Consider the following 14,097-nt stretch of genomic DNA (forward strand, 5'->3'; position numbering starts at 1 on the left):
CCTCTACACAAGAAATCATATCATCCTACCGCAACAGGTTCCACTTTCTGAAAATGAAACCAGTCTGGCAAATGTCGTCTCGTAAAACATACCTACAAGCCGCTGAAATGCAATGTTCCTATTACGTTAAAAATGCCAGTTTTACTAAAACACTGTTGCATATTTTCATCTAAATCAGGGCTTTTTAAACTTTTTTCAGTCGCGACCCCTTTTTATCAGAGATTTTTTTCGCGACCCCATAATATTTACGAAAATTTTGTGGGACCCCATAAGCATTGCGCAAATCCGACACACGCGTGAATGAAACCGTCAATTTTTTTCACTTGTATTGTAATATACTATTGTAGTTTTTAGGTCATTAATTTTAATTTCTAATTTTAAGACATAGAACAATGTGAAAATTTTAAATAAGTAACAAAAATGACAGAGCCACGTGCAAAGCAATGTAAAATGAACTTTTATACTCTAAAAAGAATGCGTCGAAACGTTTTCGTTCTTTCTTTGTCTGCATTGTCTTATCTTTATCTATTTTCAGACACATTGTGTAAAAAGATTTGTTAATTGTAAAATTATTATAATAAGTTAAAGAAATATCAAAACTGCTAAGATTTTTTTGCGACCCCTGCTGAAGGTCCCACGATCCCGATGGGGGTCGCGACTCACAGTTTAAGAAACTCTGATTAAATGTAAACGTTGTCAGGTAAGTGCCCTATTGGTTAAATCAGAAATTCCTTTTTCTTGGGCAAGCCTCTTTTAAAAGTATGGCTTTCCTCTTCTTCGCCAAACTCCCTTACAGTATAAAACAGCATAAACCCTCACAGCATAAACCCTTACAGCATAAAATCATAATACAAATATTTGCACATAAATAACTTTCTTCAGCTTCTTTTTCCTAAATTAGAGAAAAAATATGAGCAAAAGTTTTGGAAAATGTTGATTTAACTAAAGCCTTCTTCCATTAGGTAAGAAGAAAGAAAAGTCATTAATGTTGGTATGGTAATAATTTTTATTTCGGAATATTTACTTTGTGTGATTTTGAAATTTGAAAACTCAGCTTATCCACGTTTTTTGAATAAAATTTGATTTTTGTATGACATAGCTTTATATTAATAAACAATTAATTATCAATTTTATTAATTTTTATTTATTATTATTGCAATCAATGGGATCTTGATTACGTCCATCACTTGATGGTGCATATTCATCTGTCGGAACACCCAACAGCGTTTAATCTCCATTAACTCCATACCTTTTACATTTCAACTATCCCACGGAGTGCATAGGGAATGCCTGACCTAAGTGGACGTGGCAGCCAAATGTCCTATCGGCTCAATAAACGTATCAGTTAAGCAGGTGTGTCGATGACATTAGCAAAACTGTTACAGAGTGAAAATTTGCAAAGCGTATTATAAATTTCTCATTTACAAAATCTTTTCACTTCCTTGTACGAAGTAAAGGAAGTACTGTATTCGTCAAAAATTTCGGGTATCAACGGAAATATTCATTTCGGTCGTTCCCGAACCCATTTGGACGATTTTGTTTTCGTAACATCTATACACATATGGACAGAATAAATTCTTTTTCAAAAATGGATTCAAGCGAGATTTGTTTCGTGACGTCAGCACGTACATATATATGTATGTACCTCGCATAACTCAAAACCGATTAGCAGTAGAACGTTGAAATTTTGCATGTGGAATTTTTATTTATAGTTAATTTAATTTATTAGCACAAAGGGGAGGTAGCCTAGAAAGGCTGCTAGTTTTGAAGCGGATTTTTGTGCTGTTTTACTATAAATGTCCATGTCTCTTTGCAAATTGTTGTTACCAAATATTATCGCCCTGTATTATATTTAAAGAAATTAAATAATGAAGAATCTGCATGAATACATGTATGTTTCTCGCAATGTGACAAAAACGACAGTATCTAAAGCCATCAAATTTTGAATAATGTAATCCTCCACCCGAACATGTGCAACTGGACGGCCGAATTTTGAATTTGTTTTAATCTATTTCATATTTTGTAAAACGTTAACGAATTTTTCATTAACAAAGGTTCCTTTTGGGCATAATATAAAATCTGAGTGCTTCTAGATTTTATTTTACCTTCGCCCCCCCTTCATTACACTCAGAAAATTTTTTGCTTCGAATTTTATAAATTACTAAAATAAATATTCCACTTTAATGTTAATAAGTTAATGATAATCAAATAAATGATTGTTTTGTAATGTTATTATAGTTTTGAAAATCACTGCCTGAAAATGGTCATTAAATTAAAAAAAAATATCAGATCTTGTTTAATTTTACCTTATTTATTTCAAAGCATCACGTACTATCAATCTTATTTAATTTTACGTTATTTGTACGCAAAATTAAGTTCATAAATTTTGTGCGTAGAGTTTTTACCGTTTTACCAAAGTATGGATGTTTGTACAAGAATTACACGTAAAAAAAAATGCGCGAAATGCAGTAAAAAGTGCTTTAATGAGATATATTAAATCCTATTTGGAAAAAACTGTGGCTTTCATGATCTCATCACTATAAAACATATCACATTTAATAATTAAAAAGCGTTATGTGATACAAACGCCATAGGTTTCAGTGTTAAAGTAAACCAGATCGTCCCTACTCTTTCTTGCCGACATGTCGGTGACACGCGCCCCCACCCACTCGGTTAGTCTATTTCTTATAAGGTCCATGGGACCTTTTCTGTGACGTCACTTTCACCCGAGTAAGGATTTTTTAGTCGGTTAAGGGGGGGGTATGTATATACATAGGCATACTTTGGCACTGCGAACTGCAGTAAAAAAGGGATGTTCACAACTAAAAAAAGATGTTATAGCAGTCCCATTGGCAAAATTTCAACGTTCTACGGCTATTGTTTTTTAGTAATGTGAAATATCGTTACATACGTACGAATGTGTAGACGTCACGGAAAAAAAAAAAAAAAAAAAAAAAAAAAAATTAAAATCTATTCTAGGAAGGGGGGATCTTCATTCTGTCTGCACATACAGAAATCACGGGGGAAGGAGAAGAATGGATACTTCCATTTAATATGATACCCGAAATTTTTTGCGATTGCAATACTTGCTTTACTATAAAGAAGTTAAAATAAATAAACCTTCTCTTGAAGAAGAGGATTTGTAGTTGATTGCAATGGAACAATATACGAATTTTAAACAAAACTAAGGCTGCTTTGTCGTCTAATGTTAAAACTTACCAAATCTTTGTCAAAATTTTCTCCACATTACTTCCTTTGAAATAGGATCAATAACTCTAAAAACACATTTGAAGGCGATGAACTAAATTTAAAAAAAAAAAAAAAAAAAGTTTTCCGGTTTCGCGGAAAAGACTAGCAATTTTGAAAACGGGTGAAAGAGTCAAATATAAAAAACAATGTTTTTTACCTGATAAATGAAAGAAGGGTAAAAGGAAGCGACCAAAGCCATTTCATACAACTCTTTATGCTTACGAAACATATCACGGACAACTGCTACGGCCTGCAACAAAAAGAAAAATAAAATATCAGTAAAAAATAATCACGTTACTTAATAACATACAGACGTACAGACTACATAATATATACAGACTTGCCATTTTAAGAGTACGAAACAGAAAATTTTTTAAAAAAAATTTCAGTATTAAAAATTAAAGAAATCTGAAATGTTTCATACTAACTAACGGTCGCCCAAAAGGCCTTCGTGGTGGTCTGCACGCTGGGCGCGTATGCCAGAAGTCCGCGGTTCGATTCCCGGCAAAGGCGTTGCTCATTTTTCATCTCTCTCGCTTCCAAAATAACCTAATGTCTCTACAGCTTTACCTAAAATATCTGATGTTGACACCACATGACTTTCTTGTGCAGCTTATTAAATTACACATATGACATCAAAAATTACAAATTCTGAAATTAAATATACCGGTCAATTTTTTTATTCTTCAAATTCTTTTCTGGAATCAAACTTCTTATAATTTTACATTTTCATAACGAGTATAAAACTTTCCCAAAATAAATACAGTCAAAAGTCGTTAATTCGGACACCCATAATCCGGAATGATCTATAATCCGGACCTCAAAGCTAAAAACTTTCTGCGCATATGCCGCGTTGACACATGCACATAGGCGTTTACGTGTGCGCGTAAGACCTTTACGACTGCGCATATGAGTGTGCGCACGCGAAACAGAATACGTTTTCGCGTGCGCGTAAGACCTTTACGACTGCGCATATGAGTGTGCGCACGCGAAACAGAATACGTTTTCGCGTGCGCGTTTAATGTATAACGGACGGTATAAGCTAAAATTATCTAATTATCTATTTCAGTTAATGTTGATGATTGCGTTGTTCCTTAATCTTCGAATTGGATCGAGCTTATTATTTTTTGCAGACTGTAAGAGCGATTTTATAAAAGTAAACTTGAACTTTCGATTATGTCAAATAGAATTTCCGATGCTGGAGCTCCCAAAGGATCTACAAAACGAAAGTATGTTTCGATGTTCATCAAACAAAAAGTGGAATTGCTGCAAAAAGTGGATAAAGACATGAAGAAGGTGACAGAGAGGTTAGTGAAAACGAAAAAATTTCGATTGACAAGTTAGTCGGTATTCTCGGCACAGCAATTACGGGACTTGAACAGCGGAAGTTTGTAACGGAACAAGAAATTATGTCTGTTTATAGAATTAAAGAGAAAGTATTATCACATAAAACGAAGCAACTTAAACAACTTACAATGAAAGCAATGTTTATTAAAGTAAACAAATAAATATTAAGCTTTTTTTTTTTAATTTTGATACCCTTTAGATCATAATTGTTCTTTATTTCATAAATTACGGTTTCATATTTTTAATTTTAGAATTTCTGCATGCCATCTTACGAGATTTAAACTGATGATCTATAATCCGGAAAAATCGATAATCCGGAATCGCCGAAGTCCCGGCGAGTCAGGATTAACGACTTTTGACTGTATACGAACCGGGAGACCGCATTAAAAGTTTATTTCGTTATTTGTCCAAAATGATTTTTTTTAAATTTAACATAGCCGAAACATTAATATTTTCCTCATTAAAACATTTCTGTCTGTCTCTATATAGCCGAGTATATATATATATATATATTAAAACGAAACAGGGTAAAGAAAAGCAATTAAGAAAATAATATAGAATAAATTGAGCGAATTAATGGTACTGAAAATTTAAAAAAATTCTTAAAAAGTTAAAACAAAAAATGGAGACAAAATAATATTTGCTAAACTATATTAACTACTGCGATAAAATTGACAACAACGTGGAGAAACCTTTATTATTATCTTCAGACTTTTAGGTTGTCAAAAGAAGGTAAAGCCATCTTATGATAAAACACTTTTTCTGGGCATATCTATTCTGTTTCCGTAAGCTTAAAATGATCCGAGGCACTGAATTAAGAATATAAATACTTTTAGTATCCGTGAAAATTAAAAACTCCTCTCCTATTGAACAAATCTATCTCATGGAAAAATATATTTATTGGTATCAATCCTATATATGCGAATAAAAAGTGAAAAAATTCAAATAAAGCTTAAGTAATATAAACAAATGAAACTCATATAATTTTTAGTCTATTATACTTTGATAATAAACCAAAAAAAAAAAAATCTGCGTCATTGTATATAGAGGAAAAAAATAATTACAACTGTGCATACAGAGCTAAGAGCTTATTTTATATATTTTTACGAATTTAAGTGTTTATTAGTATACATACGCAATTATTTCTAGACAAAAAAGTAACAAATTTTAAATAAATACCAAAAATACATGAAGGAAATGAAATTTAAAACCATCTTCCCATAAAAAAGTAAAAAGACCCATCAACTCAGTGCTTTTAAACCAGAAGAAACCGCGAAAACATAGGAGATATATAAAAATACATAAAAAAGGAGAAGGAATATATTAAAATCTGATTCATCATTATCAAGAGGAGGTAGATCAGATCTCAATCGAAGTAAACTTCTTACAAAAACCACTGTGTCTCTGTTCATCTAAAATTAGCTGATGAATCATTTTAAATTATTTAATTATTATAGTTCATCCGAAGATTCCGAATCGCCTAATCTTTTTTGAGTTATAAGGGATATATATACGAACATACGTACGTACATAATTCACGAATAAATCCATTTTGAATCCATTTTACAATACATTTTGAAAGTAAGAACCTTTTATTCTGTCCCTCTGCACAGATGTCAAGTAAAAAAATAGTCAAAACGAATTCGGGAACAGTGAAAATGCATATTTCCGTTGAAATATGATACCCGTAATTTTTCACAATTACAATACTTCCTTTACTTTCATGCAAGGCAGTAAAAAAGGGTTAATTAAGATTTATGTTTTGATTATTTTTGGTATTATTATTATTATTATTAACACAGTAACATAGTTAAAAAGTAGTACCATAGACAAATGCATCTTGATTTCTAAATTAAGTCATTCTATTGCGGAATTATTGACATAATATGATATATTAAGATAAAGATTCACTTTTTTATAATTCTACTTAGTGATACTGAAGAAGGATAACTGATGGTTTTGGGAATAACAGATAAAGAGCATGATAGCGTGCCAAAGAATTTCATTTCGATTATATTTAATAATATTTGAAAATGAAAATTTACTCAGCGATTAAAAAGCGATATGTTACCGTTCGGAGAACCTAACATATTTATGTTTCAATTTAAATCACAAACTCAGAGATTTAAAACAAATGTGTTGCCATTCGGCAAAGCGCAAGATATAAGATAATAGAATAAGCGATTTAAAAGCAATGAATGATGTAGTTTTTAACTTTTGTTATTATTAATGATTAGTTCCCCCTTTAAATGAAACTAGCTGCACTTATGAAAATCATTACAGATTTTTTTTCATTATAAAAACGATTTTAGGCTGCTGTCCACGCAAGCGACGAGTACATTGGTTCTCGATCTTTTTTTGCCCCATGCACCTCTTTCACCACTGCTAGACGATTTCCTCCTTCCTTTCCCAAACTCGAAAACTACATATACATTTATTTAAACTTAAATTATTTTTAATGTATTTTATAAATTAAACAGGACAAAATATACAAAATGTTAATAAATACCAAAGTTTGAATAAAAGTAGTTTTTTATATTCAAAAACTAAAATTAAATACTTAACAGGGAAATTAAAAGCTGATTATATACCCACTCTGAAATATTTTGGGGGGATTTGCCCCTAATTGATAACCCCTGGGCTAGAAAAATTAGATAAATAAAAACCCTCCGAACGGTACTGGCTGAACTTGGGGGAAAAATGTCCAGCCTGAATTAAGAAGAGCCCTCAATCGAACAATAAATACTTCAGAAAATCGCAAACTCTCATTCAGCAATCCCGCCATTCATCAAAGGGAGGCCTGCCATACGGCCTATACCGTTCCTACTTTAGCTGCCTATCGAATGGCAGCAGCTTGAGTTGAAGGCGAGTGGCTGAGTTGAGCGGAGTGATAATTAATGCTCTATTGGGATCGTATGGTCGGTTCGGCGACACGTACGGCTCGCGTCCGGCACACGTGCTGCGAGTGACACGAAAGCGGCGACCGGTCAGAGTGGACCAGCTGCTGTGCCTTTTGTTGCTGTGTCATCGAAGGGGATATGAGATGATTCTATCTCGAAAATTGATTTCTTTCCTTTCCCTTTCTTGTCATTAACACAATGAGCAGGAGCTGTCTGTTACAGGCGGGGATTCATATATAATTCTGCAGTTGGACTCTTCTTGCTGTTTCGTTGATGACGGCAGCAGAGTTGTTTCTATTCCATAAATTTGAGATATTTAAAAGTGATTCCTATGCTACAGATGTGCCCATACTCAATGAGGCAATGAATTGGCAAAAGAAAAGTACATGGAAACAGATACAGCTTCTGTTTCGAAAAGCAAAATATCCGTATTTCTCAAATCACAGTGAAGGTGATACTCAGAAGAATTAATCGAGTTATTCATTTCCTTGTTCCTCAGTGCACTTTTTGCGGCAGTTTTTCATTCCCTTCTTCCCCCCTATTTCCAGGTTATTTTACTTCAATAAATAAATACAGTCGAACTATAATACTGTTATTCAAAAATAAATATACAGTCGAACTCCGTTATTACGAACATGAAGAGACCAGAAACTTGGTTATATCCGATCTCATAGAGAAAGAAAAAAGGACCAATCCCATAAAATACAGTAAAAATGAATCGATGAATTACACAGTGAGAATGATTATTAATTGTCACAACTCCCAAAAGAAGTTACTAACTGCATTAACTGAAAGATATATGTAACAGATTGTAGCTGGTTTGTTGAGCTGTTAGAATAATAACTCGTTACCATAACTTCGACAAGTACGTGGCGTGGTAGATAGAAGTTGGATGCATAAAAGCTAATTTACAGACGAGCCGAATTTTAATCATATTTCTTTTTTAAGTAATTTTTCTTGTTTATTTTCTTTAAACAAAGAAATCAAGTCTTTAAATACCACTGTTAGTATTCGCAGTCCCTTTTTTCCTGCTTCTCCTTGCTTCTTGCTAACATGCTTCTCTTGCCTGCGCTGTCTATCGCCTTTGTCTATAAAGATGTAAACTGTATAAATAAATATGCCGAAGGTGTAAGCTGCCATATAAAGATGGAAGCAGTAGGGTGCATACAGCTGTAGAGTAAAGATATTAGGTATTTTTGGAAGTAGGCAAGATGAAAAATTAGCAACGCCTTCGCCGGAAATCGAACCGCGTACCTCTGGAATACAGGCCTAGCGTGCAGACTACCACACCACGAAGGCACACCAAGAAGACGGGAGAAATACCTTATATACTTCCCGTTTTAAAGGGCGACTGGGGTTTTTACGGGACCCAATCGCCAAATCCTGGGTGTGGAGAATCGTCATCTAAAATCCTTCTAGTTCGGGCGCCACTGTAGAGACATTCTGATTATTTTTGGATGCAGGAAAGATGAAAAATGAGCAACCGCCTTCGCCGGGAATCGTACCACGGACCTCTGGAATACGCGTCCAGAGTGCAGACCACCACACCACAAAGGCATGCCAAGAAGGCGAGAGAAATACCTTATACAGCAGCCATAACGAAGATATGTGAATCTGTTTTAATTAAATTAATAATACTGTGTATTAATCAATGCCGTTTCTGCTAACGTTTTTTCTCTTGCGTTATTATTTCACATTATGGATTTTTTTTTTGTTATCTTCTAACTTCAAATCATCACTTCTCTTTGTATAGGTAAGTTAGAATTAAAACTTACTATTTACTTGCTTTAAGTACTTTTTAAAATTTTTTATGTAGTATTTAAGTAATTTCTAGATATGAAATTATATTTTTAAGTATATATTTGTTTTTTAAAAATTGTAAATTAGTTCTTTATGTTTCTTATTGGTTTATATGGATTATGTCTAGTTCTTTTTTAGTTTCTTTTTATTGATATGCATATTCGTGTCAGGGAGGTTTCTGTAGACAAGGGTTTCTAAAATACATTAGTTTCTAGATTATTTTTTATAAAAAGTTAGTTTTTTTTTAAACTTAATTTTTTTAAAAAAAGTTTAATTAATACTTGACTTTACTTGCTTGTTTCTCAAAAGACTTCATTAGTATTTTCCTTTTAAAACTTTAATTCTTAATTGCTAATTTCTAAGGGTACCACTTTATTGCTATTTCTTTTTGAACATTCTTCACCATTTACTTTTGGTTTTAACTTTTACCCTTGCCTGCATGAATGACAAAACACGAATTGAATGATTGGAGAGTTAGGTTTGGAGGTAACTTGCCCTTGATAAGTCTGTCTCCTGCCTGCTCAACAGTCATTCACTTATACATTTTTTAAAAGAATTGTATGGATTAATTTTAATTTGCTAAATTAGTGAATTTATTTTCATGGCTTGATTTTGCACTTGATTTGCTTATGCTTCTGAATTTAAATGATATTGTAGATTAGTTCGCGAATTAAATCTTTTATATGTTTACACATTTTTTTAAATATATATATATATATATATATATATAATTTTTTTGGCTTTAAATTTGCTTTTTTTTAATTTTGGCTTTAAATTTGCTTTTTTACTTTTATAGGTGTTTGTTAAAATTTTAAATTTAATTTGTTTAAATTGAAATTTCATTCCTTGCAGCAATGGCGCAAAGAATTATTTAATTAAATTTGTATTTAAATTTATTTAAATTAAATTTAATTAAATTCAATTTATTCTTATGAAACAATTTTGTTTGTACTTAGCAGCTTTAGCGCTAATTACCTGGTTTGTTGCTCTTTTTATTATAAATTTTAAAAACAACTTTCTTTTTCTAATAGTTTTGTTTTCATTTTAATTAATTCTAATTTTAAACTCGCTCTCTAAATTTTAGTTTAATTAATTTAAATAGTTTAATACAATAGTTCATTTTTAATTAATTAATTTAGTAAATTAATTAGCAATAACATTTAAATTCCCAGTTTTTTTTAAATTTTCCTGTCCAAAAATTGAGTTAATTTTTACTTTAAAAATTCACTGTATTGTAGGTTAGCTCCCTCTTTACTTTTATAATGGCTCGTATTTATCACATAAATTTTCATAAATGTCATTCAAGCAAATGACTTACTTGTAAAGTTAGCAATATGCCTTTTAATATCACAGCCACTAAACAACTCCCCTTTTGAAAAACTTATAATTGCATTTATCTCATCACTTGTAACACATGAAATCTTAAATATGTTGGACAAACCAAAAATAGTCTTAATATTAGAATTAACAACCACAGAGCACACATTAAAAAATTTGCAACTACTAATTTTAACACACTTAATACAGCTGAATTAGAACATTTTCAAATACATAATTTCAAAAAAATTAATATTCAAATTTTGGACATTGTGCCTGAATACAAAGTTAGATTATTTCAAGAGTCACTCTACATGCTTAAATTTAAAACACTTTACCCTTATGGACTCAATACATTCAACCAATACATTAAATTAAATTCTGAAATTCCAACTTACAGCCATTTTAAATTATTCAGTAAAAAAAATTACGAGGAACCAGAGCAGGTAATAAACAAAAAAATAAACTTCTTTCAACAATAGATACAAAAAAGTTAAACGATAATATTAATAATTACTTTCTTACTGAAAATTTCACTAAAAATATAATTACTTGGTTGCATACTTGTAAGCACAATTTCTTAAAATTACTTATAAAATTTGTAAAACAGCATTTTACAGGGCACAATATTATTAAGACCTTATTATTGACTTTTGCGATTATAAGTTCTTTACAAATAACAAATACAATAAGTATTACTGCAAAATCCATTTCCTTCATCCTAACTATGATCATATTCAGTTTAGCAAAATTTTCAGAAAAAGTCAACAACTTTTTCCAACTACTAAAGTACAGATCTCACCAGCTTTCAAGTATCAAATACCTCTTAGTAAATTGCTAATTAACCACCATGAATTAGCTTCTGCAGCCCATTGATACTGCAAAGAGCTTCAATACAAAGATTTCATAGATAAATTTCATCAACATATTATTACAGGCAATTTAGCAATAGTTCAAAACCAACATTTAAGAATTTTAATGGAAAAAGGTACCAAATTTAGACCAGTACTAAAAATTAACAAACCTCACAGTTTTAAAAGTTTCGTAAAAAATATAGACGAATTTATTGTTAAAACTAGTTTCAAATTAAATATTCCAAATTCTACCTTTATGGCTTGGAAACATGCAGTATTAGAAGAATTCGAAGAATTGAATTTAATAGCCATTTACAGTGGAATATTCTCATTCCTCTTTTACAGGATTTAAAACAAAAGTTCATAATCACCAAAATTGACAAAGCCAATAATAATTTTAACATAAAAGGTACCAAATTTAGACCAGTACTAAAAATTAACAAACCTCACAGTTTTAAAAGTTTCGTAAAAAATATAGACGAATTTATTGTTAAAACTAGTTTCAAATTAAATATTCCAAATTCTACCTTAATGGCTTGGAAACATGCAGTATTAGAAGAATTCAAGCAAAGAATTCGAAGAATTGAATTTAATAGCCATTTACAGTGGAATATTCTCATTCCTCTTTTACAGGATTTAAAACAAAAGTTCATAATCACCAAAATTGACAAAACCAATAATAATTTTAACATAATATGAAAATTTTTTATGTCTCATTAATTAACACTGAACTAAATAATGCCATTACTTATAAACTCACCAATATACAAGAAAATGTTATTGCAAAAAAACTAAAAGCATTTCATAAGAAACTGCAAATTTCACAACCATCTAGCTACAATAGATTAGCAAATCTATATGCTCTCCCAAAATTTCATAAATCACCACTCAAATTTAGATTTATTGCTAATGGTACAAATAATTATAAAAAGAATATAGATTACATATTTGCAATTTTACTTAAAAAAATCTGCAATTTAATCCAACAACTCGTTAACAAACAACACAATTATAGTTGGATTATCTATAATAATGCTCCAGTTCTCAGCAATTTTAAAAGTTTAACAATCAAGAACATTAACTGCTATGACTTTGAAAACCTTTATACTTCTCTACCATTAGAAGAAATTTTTACTAGTTTAATGCAACTCCCACAACTTTTTTCTGACATACTTGACATCCTTAGTATTGAAAGATGGAATAATTATCTGAAATGTGCATTATTTAATAACTACATTAAATTCAATAATAAGATCTTTCAGCAAGTTAGAGGAATTCCTATGGGAGCAAACAGTTCTACACAAATTTGTAACCTATTTCTTTTTTACTTTTGAATATAAATTCCAACTAAGTTTAAATAAAAATGAATTAAAGCTATTTGATCATACTTTTAGATACGTAGATGATATTATAACTTTCAATAATAATTCTACTTTTGAGCAATTCAAAATTTACCCAAATAGTTTAACACTTAATAAAACGAATACGAATCAAGATACTATTGAATAGCTAGACCTGCGAATTATTAAACACAGCAAAATTAAATTATATGATAAAAGAAGGAATTTCCTTTCTCATACTATTAAACTAATTAATTGGAACTCTAATATCTCTAGAAAAGTAATAGAAAACACGTTTCATAGCCAAATAATCAGAATAAAAAATATATGTACTGAAATAGACGATTTAAAGGAAGAAATAATAAAGCTAATTAATGTTCAAGTTGATAACCAAGTACCACCAAAATTTATTAATTTATATATTAAAAACGCAGTCATTAACTTTACATTATAATTTTTTGGCTCTTTTTGATATGATAACATTACCTTAAACCTTAGCTGGAGGGTAATGAAGGATAAAGAAGAGTAAAGAAATTATTTGTAAATTTTTATTGTAAATAAATTTGTAAATATGTATATTTAATCAATACTGGATTCTTTCCTTTTATTAATAAAGGGCCAACTCTATTCAAAAGTCTCAATTATAGCCCGAATTGAGTTAAGATTTTAATCTTCCTTTTCTTCCAAAAAATTTTGGGAAAATTTTTTGACATTTTAAATTTTGCTTTAAAACTTTAATTTTAAAATATTTCATTTTTACTTAACTACTTTAATTATTTGCCTTGCAATATTTACACAATTTTTCAACAGAACACACATTTCACATCACAAACAGTTTACATTTATTAATTCACAATACCACTTAACTCTATTTTACTACAAGCAAACTTACCTCTCTTGATTGGCTTAACTCACTAAATAATTTATCATTAAAATTAAAACTTGAATTACATACCTTTAGGATTTTTAATTTTTAATTTTTAATTTAATTTTTTCTAGATATATTTTTTAATATTAATGTTTGCAAAAAATTTTTAATATAACAAAGATAGCATTTGGCACTCAACTTTACCTACATAAGCGCCATTTATATAATTAATTTGAAGAACACACTTACTTCTCTTTAAAAACACTTTTGCAGACCCCAACGCTCATTTGTGTTTCGCCATTCATGCAGGCAAGGGTAAAAGTTAAAACAACCAAAAGTAAAAGGTGAAGAATGTTAAAAAAGAAATACCAATAAAGTGGTACCCTTAGAAATTAGCAATTAAGAATTAAAGTTTTAAAAGG

General features: G+C 30.4%; 1 protein-coding gene across 1 annotated transcript in view; it reads right to left on the reverse strand.

Annotated features, from left to right (window-relative positions):
• Positions 1 to 14,097, reverse strand: part of LOC118201007 (glycerophosphodiester phosphodiesterase 1) — a 162,317-nt gene that overhangs the window by 25,876 nt on the left and 122,344 nt on the right. Inside the window, exon 4 of the mRNA XM_085823864.1 lies at positions 3,407 to 3,499. Within this exon, the coding sequence (XP_085679990.1) occupies positions 3,407 to 3,499 (93 nt within the window). The remainder of the gene's footprint in view (positions 1 to 3,406; positions 3,500 to 14,097) is intronic.

This window comes from Stegodyphus dumicola, chromosome 9 (assembly GCF_044657685.1).
Source record: "Stegodyphus dumicola isolate Sdum_Otavi_A_Nest chromosome 9, ASM4465768v1".
Classification (NCBI taxonomy): Eukaryota; Metazoa; Arthropoda; class Arachnida; order Araneae; family Eresidae; genus Stegodyphus; species Stegodyphus dumicola.